The 14118-nt window shown below is 42.9% G+C and overlaps 1 protein-coding gene across 1 annotated transcript in view; it reads right to left on the bottom strand.

The window, feature by feature from the left end:
• Positions 1–14118, bottom strand: part of UBTD2 (ubiquitin domain containing 2) — a 59203-nt gene that overhangs the window by 16132 nt on the left and 28953 nt on the right. Inside the window, exon 2 of the mRNA XM_014948207.1 lies at positions 12543–12779. Within this exon, the coding sequence (XP_014803693.1) occupies positions 12543–12779 (237 nt within the window). The remainder of the gene's footprint in view (positions 1–12542; positions 12780–14118) is intronic.

Below are 14118 nucleotides of genomic sequence, written 5' to 3'. Positions count from 1 at the left end.
GTTTTTTTTTTTCTTAAAAGAGTTAGCTGCACTCTCCTGGTCACACATTAATGGTTTTAAAAAAAAAAAAAAATAAAGTGCAGTTCTGGAAACAGTGTCGTACAGTCGTCCTCACCACACCAGAAAAGGCAAACTGAAACCAAAGACAGGAAACAGACGGGCATATGCTACCAGGGGAAGAGACTTGAGAAGAGTCCAAGCAATTACGTTGACAAAGCTCCTCAAAATACCTTTCAAAAAACAAGAGCAGAAGTTAAAAATACTTAAGGAAAACAACTGTAGGATGTAGCCATAAGTGGGTTTTTATTTGAAGGGTTGATAGTTTCTAACCTGCACTTAGATATATAAATATTTCAGCCAGCCACAACTGCTATACATCCTGACGATTTGATTCAACGCTGCATTTGAAGAAAACATGGAAATCCAGTGTCCCTCAGAAACGATACTGTGCTTCTATTTTAAAAATATTAATCACAGCAGAAATGATGGAAAGCATCATCTTAATTGTAGCTCCAGACTGAAGAGGCTTTTGAGATAACAAGCTCTGTTTCAAGGTTAGGATGAGTCTGGTGAAGCACAACAGCGTAACGTGTCCTTCATCAGCACCAACACGCTCCACCCGGGATGGCAGAGAGAGCCTGTACCATTCCTGCGGAAAACACCCGAAACACCACAGCAGCTGCAGAATCACACACATGGCGGTGCCGCAAGCTCTAATGAAGGCCACGGGAAGGAAATGAAAGAAATTCCCAAAAAGAGATGGGTCTTCTCACTGCCTTCCACAGTAGCCCTTTGCTCTAAAGCAGCACGAGGTGCATTGTACACCATGAATATGTATACTTGCTCACCCGGGTCTATGCGCTGGCCCGAGCACGTTAGCTTAAAGCAAATGGGAGGAGAGAGTAAGAGATCCCACATAATGATCTGGAATTTTGAAGAGGATGGAAAACAAAATTAAAATAACAGAAAGGGGTGCACCATTAGAATAAAAGCACCTCCAGCAGTGATACGCTAACTCAATTTCAATGATTATCTTTAATTGCCTCATTGATTAGCTATTGTAATTTCCCCTCATTCTCTACTCGGAAATCTCTGTGCTCAGCTTTCCACCACATGCTATGCACAGCAGTTGCAATGCAGGAAGGAGAGTAATATTGGCCAAACGTTAGCCTGCCTGTTATTTGCTTCCTTGAGAACAAGAGAAACACCAACACTGTGGAGCACCGCCTGGTAGGCATTGTAGACACAGCCTTCTTGCACAGAATTAGCCAATTACAAAAGAATTTATTGGCATTTCTCTGATGTTCAGTCAGGAGATCTCTTGAACAGCTCACTTCTACAAGAAGCATCTCCCTAATGAAAAATACCATACAAACACACGGTTTTCATTCAGCCACAAGCTGCAGGACGACAGCCTAGCGATGGATGACACTCCAAGCATCTCTACCTCTCACTTCTTCTAACCACGTCCCAGTGGAGCACAGTCCTCCCAGGAGCCAGGGGGGCTGCACCCCAGAGCTCTTCAGAAACCAGGAGTCACCCCCAGCCCAGAGCTCTCCAGCAGAGGGGATGGAAATGAATAACCCATTTCACGGTGCTGTTAAGAATCACTTTATTACGTGGTAGACGAGGGTTCCTCTGCAGTGCATTGTGCTTTAAAAATCACTGCCTTTTTACATCCTTCTCTTTCTAAAATGCATGTGAGCCACTGGCTGTGAAAACCCTTCCTAAATGGTCCTGCTCCACCATTTCTGATGTTGTGGATTCGCGGATGTTTTTCTGAGCACTAAAACCATCCCAGCAGTTGCCCAGCTCCCAGCTCCTGCAGTACCCATCGAATCACCTTGCTGTAAGTGCTTGTAGTTGTCTTATAAACTGGATGGGGGAACTGTTGAATGTCAAAAGCAACCCAAAGTTGTGGCAAAGAGCATTTTAAACCCATAGGTGTACACTGCCCCTGCTAAGCATCCTGCGGCCCCAGAGATTTGCCAGGGGAACAAGGAGGTTGTGTAAAAGAAAGCGGGCAACCTGCTCAGTCTTGCTCTGCAGCTTGAAGCGTTCAAGGTCCACAGCCCCAGTCAGTATTGGGAAGCCAACTCTACTGCTGCTCTCTCACATTGAGAATACACATTCTGCTTTCTTCCGTGCCACCTCTCACGCCTGAAAGAAACACTGAACACCCCCATACGCCCCACCAAAAGTCATTAGTTCTCGGGATGCACACTCTCCCCCACTCCACAGTGCCCACAGCTCCAAAGAAGGGACCTGGCCAAGCAGCAGCCCCATCCTGCTGCACATACTGCCTCCCTGCTCCCCCACATCCCACCTCTCACTCCAGCAAAAACAATCCAAGGAGTTCTATCAGATGAAAGAAACCAGAACCAGTGAGCCTTGCCATTTAGGAAAGCAATCTTTTACACTACTTCACATAAAAACAAGGGTTTCTCTTCCTCAGTTTATTCTGCGCTTTATAGGCACTCTGCTTTGCATGGGTCCTTTCAGAGTGCAAACTGGGGCAAAGACGGGAAAACCCCACCAAAGAGCAAAACTGACTGGCTGTGGGGCTCCAGCTCAATGCAGGATGGGGCTACTCCCATCAACTCCCTGCCCCTCTCCCCTAGAAGGCTTTCAAACGGGAAATGGAGAAAGTACTCAAGAGCATAAGCAGTCACAACTCCACTTAAACGTAAAAAACAAATCAAAAGTTTCTCCAAAGCTTTCAACTCCCAGCTCTGAAGTGGTTACTATGAAAGAAGGTGTTTCTACTGCACCATAGTCTGTAAATTAATGCTGCAAACTTCTTCAGTATGAAGGTAAACAAATGGATTGCTTCAAGCATCCAGAAACTGAAATAATGTGCTGTATTTTCAGCCGGGAAGAGCAGTTTTCACACTCATATTTATAAACTGAATATCTCCTCTTGAAGTTCCAGTTTAAAAAGAAAAATGCAGCTAAAGCTGCCAATTGTGCAACAGTCATGTGATGAGGCTTTACGGACTTGACAGCGCTGTGAAACCAAACGACAACAGCAAGTGGTAAAACAGAACATGAAGTAAGGCTTTAGAAAAGATTTAAACATTTTGTAGTTTCCATCTACACTTGGAATCCTCAGTTCCTTTTCCAGAGGACACTAGAAGTCAAAGTAACTGCTGTAATAATTGACTTTTGCCTTTTTTAATTTCACATAGATCAAAAGCAAAAATGAAACAATTCTCTTCATTTTACCAGATGACTTGCTAGATCTTCTGTCTGCCCAGTCTTCAACGGTGAGAACTGCAGAGCAAAGGGACCTTTTCTGATTGGAGTCTAACATCACAAGGACTTTGGTCGCGGAGCAGGGCAGCACTGCGGGCACAGCGCGTCTGCCCTTCCCCAGCACGGCGTGCACGCCTGCAGCCCTGCAAAAAAGCATTTCCCAAGAGCAACAAGCCATCTCTCCAGGTGTGCCAGCTCAACAGAGGACAGAGAAAATGCCAAGAAGCATGGAGGCAAGAGAGAGCCGAGAAGGAGGAGCTGCCACGCTGGTATCTGAGCAGGGAGCGCACCACCTGGAGCCACTGGTTGAAGATCCCCAATTTAGATGAAGTCTTCTAACGAAAAAGCGATTACGGTGCCTGAGCAGAAGTGAAACAGCCAGAGCGTGTCAGAGATTTCTCATCATCAGGAGGTATTTTCTGAGGACAGAGAGGGCAGAAGGTGCATGCACAAAGCTGCTCCATCAAATGGATTTTGAAGACGAGTTGGTCTCCCCCACTGCTTCGCAGGAGCCCAGTCAAAGCTGCTCCATCAAATGGATTTTGAAGATGAGTTGGTCTCCCCCACCGCTTTGCAGGAGCCCAGCGCAGGTGCCCATCCAGCAGCTGGACTGTAGGTTGCATTTCTTTTCACACTTGTTGAGTCCTCACACTGTGTCTGTGCTTCAGAGACATGCAATGAGGAGACTGTAATGTAGGTTGCATTTCTTTTCACACTTGTCGAGTCCTCACACTGTGCTTCAGAGACACGTGATGATGAGACTGTAACAACCAGAGTGGCCCAACCGTGAGAGGCACCACCGACACCGGGATGGCAGCTCTCACCTTTCCCAGAGCATCCACCGGTGCTGTGCACACACGGAGGCAGGAAGGTATCAAAACAGTTTGGTGCAGTCTTGCAAAAGCTAGACTCAGTGCGCTCACCAACCATCTCAGCAAAGACAAACCTAAGGAGGGAACCTGACGTCAACTACTTTTATAAATAGACACCGATGTGTAGAAGAAAAAACCAAAGCACAAGCCCTCTCCCAATGCATGCTCACGTCCTCAGCACTAACAGCAGCTAGCCCGGTTCCTTGCAACACACCAGCAATTTCTGGTTTTCAATCCCTTATTTCTTGCTATTTTTTTTTAATTGAAGTAGAAACAAAACAGAAAAGCCTCCCCTCAAACTAAGAGCTGCCTTCTGCTGACCAGAGTTTAGCAGGCACAAAAAGCCAACCACCAAAACCAAAAAGCAAAAAAACTAGTAGCCTCCACTGTAAATTTTCTGATCTACAGAAAGATTTTGGAGTTTCCTTAACTTTTACAGCCTGCATGCTGATCTCAGTACTACTGCTGATCATATTGACAGATACGCTTTGATAGTCAGACCTCCCAAAGCTTTCGTAACTGCTGAAATCTAAAATTAGACCAGAGTCACAAAAATACCCTTCACTATCGTTTTAAGGAGACATTAGAAAAACCTGACCGAGCATTCTGTATCCACATACAAAACCACGTTGTTCAACAACGTTCCGTGTGTGTAGACAATGCAATACGTTAAAGAAAAAAATATTTTGTCAATGACAATTAAAAAGTCTCTTCAGAGTTACTGAGAAAGCAATTCCTACAGCCTTAAGCCCTGAAGCAATGGATACAGTAGCTTGCAGGCAAGGGTGGGAGAAAAACACAAGGATCTTGCGGCTTTAACTGGCAGCAATTTACGGAAGCAGATTCAATTTAAAATGCTAAAGATGCCAGAGCGAAATTTACTGTACAGATTCTCTCAACCACAAATTCATCAATACAACAGTTAAGTCCAATATAGCCATCACACTGCAAAAATTACAGATTTCCATTTTTGGAGCTATTTATTTTAAGGGAGACATACATTAAATGGTCAGTGTTAAACATCTACTATAGAATTTTGTTGTAGGTATTTCTGAATTATTGTACAAATTTAAAGACTAACTCCTGAGAACCTGTCAACTACCTTTCACTGCTCCCTTTCCCATTTCCATCCGGCAGCTTGCTTTTAGGGATTACTGTTTTGGGAGCCTGGAAAATCAGTAGATGAGACGGAAGCACAGAGGCCGTTGCAGAAAGCTCATTTACAGCAGCATCCCACCACTGGCACTCACACACAGCACCTCTCGGGTGTAAAAGGTCAGGCATGTGACATGAGAAGCCTTAACATTCACAAAGGAGCAAAGATATTCCCATTTAACAGGTAAAAACCCCGCAGCAGATGTATTTCCTAAACAGTGATGCACAAAGTATGCGACAGAATAAAATTTATACCTAATCATTTGCATCACTGACCGTGCTTCAACTTGACTTAGAAAAAATAAGTCTGATTTCACTCCTGGATGCTATGAAGAAACTCTTCTGATACAGGATCTGACTTTAATACAAACCAGTTTATATGTCTGCGATGTATAATACTTTTTATTAAATTAATATGAAGTGGCACAGCCACTAATAGCTGATACAGCCTAAAAAGGACTGTGGCACTTGAGGTTCTGCACACCCTCCCCTCTCCTTAAAGCAAGGATGAGGCTGGTTGGGATGACCAATTTCTGTTGATGGCATCTACTCCTCAGCTTCCCCATCATTATTTTGCTCCTCAGCCCTGCATGGAAGAAGAAAATGGTACTTGGCTTATGGTTTTCCTCTACCACCAGTACAGACTGTGTTGTCCATCCAGTCTCAAATACTGGGGACAACTGCTTTAGGTAAATCCTGTATTTCTTGCACCAGTGTGATGCTGCTGTGTAAACTTTTCCTAAAACTATTGAAGAAGAGAAGTTAGAGCAAGGCAAAACCTGTCAGCCTGAAATTTTCCCAAATATCAGAATAATCTCAGTAAGGGTGGAAGCCAGGTAATACCATCCACTGAACAAAGTTAATAAAACACTATCCTAATAACAGTAACATATGAAGAGTCCATCAGAGCCAGGCAGCAATAAAGCACACTGATGCCCACCATCAATAACCCGTGTGCCCGTCCAACACTCCTGAGCACAGACACAGTTTTCATTTCCAAAAAAGCTTCAAGAACTCGTCTGATTTACTTCCAGACCAATGAGAGAAGGTGAAATACCAGCTGCAGCAGGGAGCAAAAGTTTTCCAACGCTCCCAGTGATTTACCTAAGCAGTATAAAAACCTCCTCAGGCCTCCTTGCACAATGAATGCAATCAACGCTAAAAGCAACACTGACATCTTGCCAAATGCATCCGTGCTATGGGCTGCTCTCCCATTTACCCCAAATCATACCTTTCCATCAGCTTTAGCTATTGCATTCTCTCCTTTTCCCCTTGCACTCTCAAGGTCTTGAGCAACAGCGTGAAACCCTTATTTACAAACAAAAATGGAGTTTTCAACACAGCAGAGGGTACGTACAACTAAAGTGCTCACATAGTACTGGCTAAGTACTAAAAAAACCAAACCCCAACACGGCTCAGTAAGGAGCACATCCATCCTGATGGTCTATGGAAGCACAGAGCTGCACCAGGAGGCAGCTGAGCACTGAGGGACAGCAGGTACATGGAGTGATGTACGTCTCCTTTCCGACAGCAACAGCCTCCGAGAGCCCTGTGCACGCAGAGGGAGGCAGCACCACAGGACCAGCCATTAAGAGCTGCTCCATGGTGCAGGGAAACATCAGGCCTGAAGGGCAGCAAATATCACAGTATGATGCACAGTTACAGCTCAACAGGGGAAAAAAGGGGTTTACTGGAATTAGGAATTTGTGTTTGGACTGGGGAGGGGTAAACAACGGAGGTGAAGCTTGCTTTCCTCTACCCATTCCATTGGCTTTGGGTTTTTTCTATGGTTTGCTGTTGAGAAGTTCACCCAAAGGGGAAGAAAATGCTCTATTCACGGCAAGAACATTTCATTAATTTCACCTACTTTTCCCCAGCATTGAAGTTAAATGCTCACATCCCCACTTTTCATGATCTCAAGTGTTACACACAGTAAATGTGACAGTTCTGCTTGCACACAAAGAGCCAGCGCTGCAGGACTGCTGGCTGAAAAAGCATTCTGCAAGCTACGGGAGCTGTATTTTAGGGCACAGAGAAGTTGACTGCTCCCGAGCACAAAGCCACTGCTTAACAGAGAGACCCTTTTATCGGCCAAACAGCATTAAAGGAGTTAAATCCAATGTACTGGTAACTATGCTAGAGTGGATTAAGTGTCCATCCTGAAATTTAAAAACTCCACTTAACCCCAGACAGATTCCAATTAATATTAACAACTTTCAGGACAAGTTCAACTCAGCACTAACATCTGGTGCAGACCCTAATAAAATACTACACACTCCAACATTTCCTTTTTGATAGCTGAGAAGTATGTAAAACTGTTCTTCATTAAATTTAAATGGACTCATTAATAAAATATTGAGGATGTGCTACTTTAAGACATCAGAAAAAAAAAGGTATAAATTGGTGATAACGTTATTTCTATTTTTAAATACATCCCACAGAGGCACCCAAGATAGATGAGAAGTGCTAAGCCCATCCCACAAGCTTATTTATTTATTTAATACTTCTTACGTGCTATTTTTAACCGCAGAAGACAGCAAAAGGCATCCATTAGAAAAATTACATTGGTTAGAGTTTTCCTCACCCAAGTGAGAGAAGTGAAATACCTGGCTAAACACAGTGTTAGGAAGAAATGGGTTTTTTCCTCCCTTTCCTATAGGTTTCTGGAATAAAAAAAAGCAATTTTATTTTTGCAGCATCAGCTAGGCCAGAATCTGTGTCTGCAAAACCTCTGTCAGTTCTTACTCTCCCCAGCCCCCTCTTTCCACTCCTCCAACTTCCCACAAGGTTTAATTTTGTAAGTAATACACGGTTTGAACGCATCCACAACATGCTTACCACAGAGGGACAGTTAAAATGTAGACGTATGGGTTTGGTTCGGTTTTTTTAAGCCTCAGTGGAGCACAGAGAAAGTAAATGAGAGGAAATGCCATAATCTCATACTATTGCATCATTTTGCAGAAGACCTATTCCTTTGGGAGAGAAAAAAATTAGTTAAACGGTTTCCATTTTTTTCAATAGAGTTAAAGGAATTTATCTCAGTTGATGCTGGTTTTCCTTAGGAATCAAGATTCTTTGGCGAGCTAAGAAATCAAAGGAAGAATGTTCCATCCTTGTCTGTCCTATACATCCTTGTATTTGTGATAGCACAAATACAAGCTCTCATGTACAAAAATGCCAGAGCTACGCTGTCAAATTATTTACTTAGGGGAAAAAAACCCCAGAACTCTTGACTTGATTTCCACGTCATCTTCCTCAATGGTTGCTTTCTTTGGGGAAATACAGTGTTCCCATGCACAGCCTGAGCAGCAAATTTTCCCTTTTCCTCCCACTTGAAGAAACAAAGCCTAAACTCGGAGGAGGCAAATCCGTCACTCCTGAGCAGTTTCTACCTGGGTTTCTGGTGGACCAGAAGACAAAACTGCACATAGGCTTTTAGGTGCTATTTCAGAAGGCTCTACAAGCATTTTGATTCTCACCCTAATTTTTGCTACAGAAGATGCAGCCTGAACTGGATGTGGTTTTGCTGCCCGGCCAGGTAAACAGCTACAGACAATAATAAGGGTACAAAAGATGAATTTCAGAGGTGACAACGGGTCCCCTGCCATGCTCCAGGTCCCCATGCAGAGCCCAGGGCAGGGTGGGAGGAGAGAACCCCACACGGGGCATGGCACTGCTCAGCAGTTACACGGGTAAATCCAGGTGGTAGTTAAAGTCAGGTAAACACAGGACTTGGCAGTTAATGCATATGCAGCAGCTGGATTTCTTAAACAGCTATTTTCCCTTCTTTTTAATTTTTCCACAAAGGGAGTTTTTGTAAACAAAAACATGGAGGTTTTTGGTGTCACTCAGAACAAGGACAGTTTGTTTGTTCTACCTGGCTGGAGATAAGCTCAGTTTGCTGATTACTGAGCCCATAAATGCAAGGCTTTTATTCATAATCTATTCACACATGGTACTAACAATGCTTGATGACTAAGAAAATACTTGAATTTCTAAAAGAAGTAGCTTTCTCTGGAGTGGAAAGGTCACATTGCACAGAGAACTATGCAAGCAACTGATGCACAAGGAAAGTGTCACCAGCAGAAAGTTGGATAAAAAGCAAGTAACGCAATTTTGTGGGTACGAAAATCACTACTAAACTCAAGATCCTGAGTAAATATTCAAAATATTCCCTGTATTTGGAATCCAGCCTCAGGCCAGGCCTGACTTGGGCAACAGAGCGTCTGAGACAAGTTTCGTTCCTGACTTATTTCTGAAATATTCTGACTATTCTGCACGTGGGCCTTAGAAAGCAGACCACAGTCTGCCAGTAGTAGGCAGGACCCCAAGCAAACTGTCTGCGGAAAAGCCAAATTCAAGAGTTCACATACTTCATCTCCCTTAAGTATTACATTCAATGACATTAAAAGGGCTAATTTCCAGGGCACGCCATCCATCCTACATTCCTGAGACTGCCCAAGAGAAGAAATGTGAGTTATCTGCCCAGTTTGGGATTTTTGCTTGCAACCAGAAACTGTTGGGACTTAAAGCCTTAAACTCTAAATAAGATTAATAGGCAGTTATTTAAGAGACTGTTTTCAAAATTTGGGAGCATCGAAACTATACATCACCCATCCTCTCTTCTCATGAGTGAGGAGCACGGACACACGAGCGACTCCATCTCAGAGCCCGAAGACACATTCTTCCAGGCAGATTAAACTTTCCCACTTGAATAAAATCCTCCTCTGCAATTACAAGTTGTTATGCCACTCTGATGAGAGGAAGCAGAGACCTAGCATGTCAAATGGCTTCTTTGCACGACTCAATGCCATAAATTTAACATTTCCCCTGGAACTGCTGTTTGTATGTACACTTGTGCAACATTTAAACTGAATACATAATCTAATGCTGTCAAAATAGCTTATTACTGGGGTCTCGTCAAATTCCATTACCGCATTATACAAATAATATCCCTCTCACTGCAAAAGCATGCTCGTGACTCAAATTTTCATTTACTAGAAGAATTGTGTTTCTATGAGTCTTCTGTGTATGGCCACAAGCAGCCGCAGAGCCTCACTGCAGAGGGTGAGGGTTCACACATTAAGAGATGATTCTTTAAGCTGAAGTCTGGTCTGGACAGGAATACTTGTAACCATAGTGGAAGGTAATCTATATTTTGTTAAGCCTGCCCCATATATAACATTGAATTTTCCTGACCTCTACTATTTTTATTTTAGCAACTAAGCAAAACAATGCAGCGATTACCTTAGGTCTGCAAATAAATCTCTGAGAAAGTAATTATTTCAATTTATCTGAATGGTGACTTAAAATTATCAGTAACTTCCGTATCAATTTTGCCAGACCCTTCTCACCTACAGTTCTCTCCAGCTCACAAGCTTCCTAAACACCCAGCTTCTTCTGGCATACTTTCAGCAATCTAGATGTTTTTGGAAGGACAAAAATCCAGCAACACTATCGATTTAGAAGGTGAATATTCTGATGTTTTCTGGACACAGAATAAATAACTATTTAAAGGACATTACTGATACATAAAATCAGGAAGCCCAGTAGGTAATTTAGGATTTCCAGATTCTGACCAGTTTTATGAACTGGTACAAGATAAAAAATAGGATATGACAACCACAGGAAAATAAGTTTTCTGATACCGGTTCCATGCTGGACAACCTGACACCTTTCTCTGTCTTTTGAAAACAACACTAGACTATAGCAGGGAAATTATTTTTCTCTCTCCAATAGATTGGGCCTAGAACGCACACACACCTCCAATAGGTCTGTCAAAGAGGGGACCTGCGATCTCCTTGGCATTGGCAGGTTCTGGAAATAATTGACATATTTCTCTTTAAAACTACAGCTACTACAGAAATCATTTCTATAGGTGTAACTGCCCTTGACAAAAAGTCACTTGTTATCAGTCAAACCAGCAAAACACAAACCTCCTTGAAAACAAACAATGATCTGGAGAACCACAAAAGATCGCCCATGAATTATGGAAAAGCCAGGTCCTGTTGCAGCACTGGAAGTTTCCACCTCTCAGCGGGTTTCAGAGATCCTGACTGCTGAACAGGAGAGGGGAAAAGAACAACTAATAAAGTTTCACGCTTTAGTATGGGAAAAGACAGATCCCCAAAACCACTTTCTTCCAACATGATCAACTGTGACTTCTCAAGGAAACTGAGGTCCTAAACACCATCAATAAAAGAAAAAAAAATATATATATGAGTAGTCACTCTCGTGAAGGCCAGTTACCCCGGAAAGCAAGGTACACAATCTTCCACGTCATCTTTTCTCTTCCTAGGAGACCCTAATCAGCACATATATAGTGTCTTTTATACAGGATTCAACTCCATGTGTCTGGAACAAGTTCACTTTTTGGTGCAAGCCTCTTCATGCCCCTCCTAGAAGAGAGGACACCAAGCAGAGCCTGACCAGAACACACACACTGGCTTCAGTTCCCTGTATTTTGTTACGGGTTTTTTGGTGTGGGTTGTTTTGGTTGTGATTTGTTGGTTTGTGGTGGTGTTTGGTTTTTTTTTTTTATTTTATCCTGATTCTTTTAGGTTACTGAAGCTACAAATCCATCCAGCTTTTAAAATGTTTTTCTTTTTAAATGCAGAACTTGAACTGTATTTCTATTGGGAATAAAGGGGAGTGATTCATCTCAGAGGGTGGAGTAAAGGAGAAGAGAATTTGAAAAAAGAATTCAGAACAACAGAGCAAAGGGGAAAGTACCTGAAATTAATGCTTGCAGTTTATCTTCTACAAGATCCTAAAGCTGATTGCCAGCACCAAGTTTTTCAGAAAGTTTTTCATACTCTTCAGAAAAAGAATTTAAAAAACAAAACCCAAAACAATTCAAGTGCCAAAGAAACCTGAAAGATCACCAAAAATACCTACTCCCTTCCAAAGGAAGGATAGGGAAAAACTAAGAAAATTGTACCTGTGAGTATGCAGGTGTTCTGAAAGATTACAAGAGTAACAAGAGTTGTATACAGAGATCAGACTCTTAAGTTGTGTATTACACCAAGTACCTGACCATACATTCAAATTTAGGTAATGACAGAAAGGTAGCCTTTCTTCATCCCTCTACACTGATGTAATTCTGCTTTGAAACACCAAATTGAAAGACACTGTGCATACTGAAATACATTTAAAACTATTGCATATATGTCTCAGTTGATTTTCAGGTTAAAAAAAACCCCAAACATTTGTCTTAACCTACTGTTACACTTAGGCCACATCCATCTTAGATGAACCTACCATGTGGTAGTGTTATGTTTGCACCATCAATGATTGCTTGTGCCAGTTCGTGATCATTGCTCTCGAAAGCATGTGCAGCCGCCTTGAGGGCATCCCAAATCTCCTTGCGACCTTCGAAAGCTGGTGCTGTGTCCCAAAACTCGTCTCTCTTGCTGCGCAACTGTCCGTCTGTCATGGGGTAATCACTTTTCCATTTCGGTTTCTCTTTTTTCAAGGGCTGATTACGACCGAGAGCAACTGCGGAAGAGAAAGAGGAAGGGAAATTTTTAAAAAAAAAAAGTTACAGCACAAAATTAATGAAGTGCCCTTTGATTATTCTGTTTAGGATGTATGGTGCTTAAGTTTACTTTCAGGCAATCCTGATCCTTTTTCCCCCATCTCCTTTGAGGCACCACCTTCCTTCCCTGGGCTCTGCTTGGAAAAATTGAGGGGCTACCTCCTGCTGCTCGCTGATTTCACCTGCACCCCCTGAGCACCCCAAAACTTCTCCCCAAGCTCGCCAGTAACTCCACATCCCCCCACCTGTGCCATGTGCGCCCGGCTGGGAGTCTTGTGTCCAATATTCATCTGTCGAAGGCTGGGCCAGTGGTACAGCCAGACCCCCATTATCCCACCAGTGGTACAGCCAGACTCCTGTTATCCCACCAGTGGTACAGTCAGATTCCCGTTATCCCACCAGTGGTACAGCCAGACCCCCGTTATCCCACCACCGGGATGCAGCGAGACCACACTGCACCTGGATCTCCACCCTATGCTGCCAGCAACTCTCTGCTCAACAGACACGATATTCTGTTAATACAAGAGTTTTAAGAGGCTAAGGGTTTGGTTTTTTCTTTTGCATCATCTCCTTTTAAACAGTTTTAATTCATAGTTAAGTATATGTAGAACTGCAAGTAAGACACACAGTCTAGAACTGACAGAGACAGAAATCCCTAAAGAATAATCCAGGAATCTATCAAGCTTTAAAAAGTCGTTACCTCATTCACAATAAGCAGGAAAGCATTTGTTTCATTTTAACTACAGCTATTTCTGTGTAATAGCCAGTTAAGATAATCACATGGTATCACAAGGTATGATGATGGTGGATTAAAACTACCTGCTCGCTTTAAATTACAGCACTGCTATGGCTGTGCTAAACCCTTCTCTTTCCACGAGTAAGGGGTTATTTCAACTTCTGTTGAAAGGAAAAGGAAAAGAGAGCAAACTTCAGTGCATAGCGGGAAGAATTTCTCCCTGCAGGAGTTAAAACCCCATTTCCTTCAGCAGCTCACTGCAACGGGACCCTGCGAGGACAGTATGGGGAGGAGAACAGTGACAAACCACAAAAACAGTTCTCATCACGGCTCCATACCGCAAACCCTTGAATACATAGCTTAAGTGTCTCCAGAGGAAATAAAGTGTCCTTCAACAGTTAAACTAAATTTAAGTGTGATTGCAGCTGAAAATAAGCAGCCCCTCCATGGGACAGCTCACAGAAACTGAGTGATGAGTACTGAATGCTCAGTGCAGGTAAGCTACACAAAACTGAAGTCAATTAAGGATCCCACCACATATGATGTTGGAGTGACATCCTCTC

The sequence above is a fragment of the Calidris pugnax genome, unplaced genomic scaffold (genome assembly GCF_001431845.1).
Source record: "Calidris pugnax isolate Ruff unplaced genomic scaffold, ASM143184v1 scaffold27, whole genome shotgun sequence".
In the NCBI taxonomy this organism is placed as follows: domain Eukaryota; kingdom Metazoa; phylum Chordata; class Aves; order Charadriiformes; family Scolopacidae; genus Calidris; species Calidris pugnax.
Note: the sequence above shows the minus strand (reverse complement) of the source record. Positions and strands in the feature narration are given on the sequence as shown.